At 34.9% G+C, this 5,236-nt stretch overlaps 1 protein-coding gene across 1 annotated transcript in view; it reads left to right on the top strand.

Annotated features, from left to right (window-relative positions):
• Positions 1-393: 393 nt before the first annotated feature.
• nek3 (NIMA related kinase 3) overlaps positions 394-5,236 on the top strand; it is a 14,745-nt gene continuing 9,902 nt past the window's right edge. The window contains exons 1-8 of the mRNA XM_016517863.1: positions 394-773; positions 861-954; positions 1,040-1,137; positions 1,402-1,485; positions 3,117-3,184; positions 3,292-3,378; positions 3,472-3,526; positions 3,691-3,891. Coding sequence (XP_016373349.1) covers positions 657-773; positions 861-954; positions 1,040-1,137; positions 1,402-1,485; positions 3,117-3,184; positions 3,292-3,378; positions 3,472-3,526; positions 3,691-3,891 — 804 coding nt within the window. The 5' untranslated portion in view covers positions 394-656. The remainder of the gene's footprint in view (positions 774-860; positions 955-1,039; positions 1,138-1,401; positions 1,486-3,116; positions 3,185-3,291; positions 3,379-3,471; positions 3,527-3,690; positions 3,892-5,236) is intronic.

Here is a 5,236-nt window from a genome sequence, read left to right as displayed (position 1 = left end):
AATCTCTCTAAAATATATATATATATTTAAATTCTTATAAGGAATCATAGACATCTGTAATTGGCCCATTCTGACCAGCGCTGAGAAAAGAAGCAGCTATCGCCTGACTATACGCTATTTGAGCAGCTGTAAGGACAACGATTATTATACTGAAAAACGTGATGGTCATTAAAATTGAAAACTCACAGAGTTAAAATGTGAAAGTTATTATTTAGATCTATCAAGACCTTTATTAATACCCAATCATCTATTTAGTATTTATATGTAATAGCATTGCGCCTACTGTATTTTTCTCGCATTCAAAAAGGGGGGGAAAGTCAGTGCGGGCTACGCTACACGGGTCAAAACCGTCGTGACTACGTCATGTGACAATAAGGAAGTGATACTATCGGTTCTGTATCTGAAACAAACTAATGGTGATACTGTACTCGCGCGGCCACTGTCCTGTCCCGAGCAAATACATCCTTAATCCAGTTTTGCACTGGTTAAAACTATTGAGTAAATACAAAAATATATGTTGCCCTTCAGTTGTCTGGTGTTCTGTTTAAAGCTCGAACAGGTGAAAAACAGATGAAGATTTAGTTTTGTAGTACTACGCTAAGAAAGAAGAAGAAAAACAGCTTTAAGCATTTATTCAGTGTCTGAAAGTTGCTATAATGGATCAATATTCATTCGTGAAAGTCATTGGCGGAGGATCTTTTGGTCGAGCTCTTTTGGTTCAACCTATAAACGATGAGCAAAATTATGTTATGAAGGAAATACGACTGCCAAAGGTAATAAAAGCTCTGGGTGAAATAAATTACAGTCTATATTAATCATACTTAAAAAATGCATGAAAGAGTTCCTGTGCTGATTCATAGGCTGATTTTGGGATAAGAAACAGCAGAAGAGAAGCTGTGCTTCTGTCCAGAATGAAGCATCCAAACATTGTGGCATTCAAAGACTCATTTGAAGGTTTGTCAGGGTGTTTTATATACTGTAAATGCCTCAGATTTCATAAGATCAAAAGTCAAAAACATAAAGGATCCTCTCTTTTCAGCTGATGGTCATCTGTACATTGTGATGGAGTTCTGCAGTGGTGGAGATCTTCTTCAAAAGATACGGCAGCAAAAAAATGCTCTGTTCTCTGAGGACGTGGTATGACAAAGATGATAGTCCTGTTCTCAAATGAATTCTTAAAATTAAACAGGTTTATAATTTTTCATATATTATACATGGTACTTGAAAGTTGTGTAGCACAAAACACAAGCATCTGTCTGGCACAGTTGTTAATATACATTTTATTTTTGTAATGAGTGCTAACATAAACTTGATAGTAAGTTTGGGTTATCAAGAATAAGGAGGTACTGTGTTTGGTTATTTTTATGCAGTTTATACACCGTTGTCATCTCTTTGTTGTAGATCCTGAAGTGGTTTGCACAGATGTGTCTAGGCACCAAACACATTCACGACAAGAGAGTACTTCACAGGGATTTAAAATCAAAGGTACTTGTTATTGTGTCTGGTGACTTTTTTTCCTTATTTTAAAAACATTTATTATTTATTTATTTTGCAGGGGGAAAATTAAGTATTAAGAAAGGAAGCCCAAAATTATTTGCTTGCACATACATTTTCAGGGCAACTATTCTACCCTGCAAAGGCAAAACACAGTACTGTAACTACACCAACCACATCAATGTTTGATGAAGGGATGACGTGGCACCCATTTTTTGTATAGATCCATTGTCTCATTAAAAATACATAACAATGACCTACAACTCTTCTATGATAAGCATGTTTTTCATTTCTAATTTTTATTGTTTAATTCATTTTCTAGGGTATAAAGTACAACATTTCAGTAAAAAAACTGTCCTGGGGTCTCATTTATAAAACTCTCCGTAGATTTCATCCTAAAAGTGTACGTATGCACAAAAGCTAGATTTTGCGTATGCCAGAACCTGAGCAAAAATCCCTTTATAAATCCCAGTCAGGGGAAGATTGTGCGTACGTGCATCACCATATATGGCGCTTACAACGCCTAGTTTTACTATGCATAACCTCATCTGCATATCATTTCCATGCATATTCCCATCCACGTGACACCATGTTTAACACCGTTAAAGGTACAACACATTAAGGAAATATGAGATACGGACTATAAATGCCATTTGTGCCATACACATTCATTTTTATTGCTAAAAAGCATCCAGTATCCTTGTTATGTTTTAGCATAAATATATCAAAATCCATAAAAACAAAACTGTTTAAAATAGTTCTCAGATAAATATTGTAGAATAGAGTTGATCTCATTCTTTTCCACTGGCCAAACAGTATTTTAATTGTTTTAAACAATTCAAATGCAAATTAAATGTATGCAGTTTTGCTGATAAGGTGAACATCTTTTAGCTATTTTTAGCCTATATTTATTGCAGTGTAAATAGAATTGTCTGACTCTGTGCGTCACTGACAAAGTAGCCTATTTTAAAAAGAAAACATGCCCATTACCATTTTCTTCAAGTTGTATCCTTCAAATACAGTGGTATTTTTCATAATGTTGTGGAGATGTCTTCACACGACATCAACACGTGCATCTGCGGTTGTACAATAAGCTATTATCACTGGACCTATTCAAACCGGACAATGACCGTTCGACCACCAAATCCAGCAGTGTTTGCCATAATATCGAAGTAAGTGCGCATCATTGATCATTGTTCTTACTAAAAATATTTTCTCATAACGTGATCTGCAGTTTAATTTAAAGATGAATTATTGTGCGCATAGCACTCCTCACTGGCATTAAAACATAGCATGCCACAGGAAAAGTTATCAAGTTTGTTTTTATAAATCCCACCTTTTGCGCAGGAAGTGGCGTACGCCTCTTTCAGGACAGGTTTTGTGCGTACGCAACGGTTTATAAATGAGGCCCCTGATTTTGATCTTTGCTCTCAAAATGTATAGTTTACTGTGTTTGGCCTTGGTTAGGCCAGTGTTATCAGTTCACCATACCATCACCATTTGATTGCTGTCAAAGTTGTCAATCAAGTAGAAGCACCACCCTTGAACTTCTTGTGAATTAATGGAGGATTTTATTTAATGCATAAAAATCAGTGCTAGTTTCCTTCTTATGTTCATTGCAGAATATTTTCTTGACCGACAGTGGAACTGTGAAGGTGGGGGATTTTGGTTCAGCTTGTTCTCTATACAGGTATTCAGCAATTTTCTTTCCCCAATTTTTTGGTAATTTTATTTTGGTGTTTACAATTCTGTGCACAAATATAGTCATTCGAATAATTTTATATGTATTTCTTCAAGTGCAAAAGCATATGCTCAGACCTATGTGGGTACTCCATATTATGTGTCTCCAGAAATATGGGACAACAAACCGTACAATAATAAAAGGTACAACTTTCCTGATATTACAGTAATTCCCTCAGTTTGACACCAGCTTTACATTTCAGATTACATTTGTACTAATATGCATGTATATTGCAGTGACGTCTGGTCTCTTGGCTGTGTCTTGTATGAACTTTGCACACTCCAACACCCGGTATTTTCCTCTTAACATCCTTAAGTTGTATAGTAACAATGGCTTTTACATCAAACAATGTAAAATGTTAGAGTTGCATTGCTGTTACTGTGTGTTTTGGATGTTAAGGACACCTGTCCTAACATTTTCCTGTCTTCTTTTACTGTCAAACTTCTCTTCATTAGTTTCAGTCACGTAGCTGGAAGAGTCTGATCTTGAAGGTGTGTCGTGGGGCATATGCACCTTTACCCAGTCACTTCTCCTACGAGCTGCACTACCTCATCAAACACATGTTCAAGACTAACCCTGGAGACAGACCCTCAGTACACACAATCCTCAGCTCTCACCGTGTGTCTCAACTGCTGCATAAACACCTGGTGCCAGAGGTACATCAGCTCTTTCGTCAATGAAATTATTTTAAAAATACATAGTCTTGACCAGCCACGTCAATATTTGATGGAGGGATGCAGGAGGAAATTGATAATGAAATCAGATTTATTTATTATTTTCATTATATCATCATTTTGGCTAAAACTCTATAACTATTTCATTAAATAATACATTATAATACACTTCATATTGTGTTGTGTTGTGACTTCAATACAACTCCCCTATTATGATATTGTTTTTAAGTTCTAAATTAAAATTAATTTTAATTTATTTATTCTTGGAAGTTGGACAACTGTCCAGATATCATAATGAATAAAATATATATATATATATTAAAATAATTAAATTCTTGAAAATAAAACCTTATTATTTTGGCACATAATATTGTATATCTGTATTACTTTCATAATTATTAAAAAATGCTACACTGCTAAGTAATATTTAACAATAAATCAAAGCCATGTGATGCAGCCAAAAGGCAGAAATATGCAGGGGGGAAAGAATATACAACAGGAAATTATATAATCAAGAGGATCCCCATGACTGTGTGTCAAGGCCAATAAGTCTTTTCAGATCATTTGACCTATTGACAAGAAAAGGTTAATTCGGGTAAAATGGCATGTGGTGCAACTCCCCCAGAAAACTGATGATATTTAAGAATTGGCAATTCAAGATATTTGTAAAGAACTTGTATTTACAGTGGCATGCAAAAGTTTGGGAACCCCTTGCAGAATCTGTGAAAATGTGAATCATTTTAACAAAATAAGAGAGATCATACAAAATGCATGTTATTTTTTATTTAGTACTGTCCTGAGTAAGATATTTTACATAAAAGATGTTTACATTTAGTCCACAAGAAAAAAATAGCTGAAATTATTAAAATAACCCCATTCAAAAGTTTAGGAACCCTTGGTTATTAATACTGTGTGTGGTTACCTGGGTTATCCACTATTGTTTTTGGTTTTTTGGTTTTTTGTGATGGTTGTTCATGAGTCCCTTGTTTGTCCTGAACAGTTAAACTGAGTACTGTTCTTCAGAAAAATCCTCCAGGTCCTGCAGATTCTTCAGTTTTCCAGCATCTTTTGCATATTTGAACCCTTTCCAGCAGTGACTGTATGATTTTGAGATCCATCTTTTCAAAACTTTTTGAATTTGAAGATCAAGCTAAATTGTACTTAATTTGTCTTCCAGGAAACATGCAAGTATCTTCTGTTGCTCTTAATGCATAGTGTTTCCTTCTGGAGCATCAGTCAATGTTTGAACCTTTTTTTTATAAATGTGTTTGAGTACCTCAATTGTCCTCAGTGTGAAAAGATGGATCTCAAAATCATACAGTCACTG

Source organism: Sinocyclocheilus rhinocerous, unplaced genomic scaffold (genome assembly GCF_001515625.1).
Source record: "Sinocyclocheilus rhinocerous isolate Xijiao unplaced genomic scaffold, SAMN03320098_v1.1 scaffold2673, whole genome shotgun sequence".
NCBI lineage: Eukaryota > Metazoa > Chordata > Actinopteri > Cypriniformes > Cyprinidae > Sinocyclocheilus > Sinocyclocheilus rhinocerous.
Note: the sequence above shows the minus strand (reverse complement) of the source record. Positions and strands in the feature narration are given on the sequence as shown.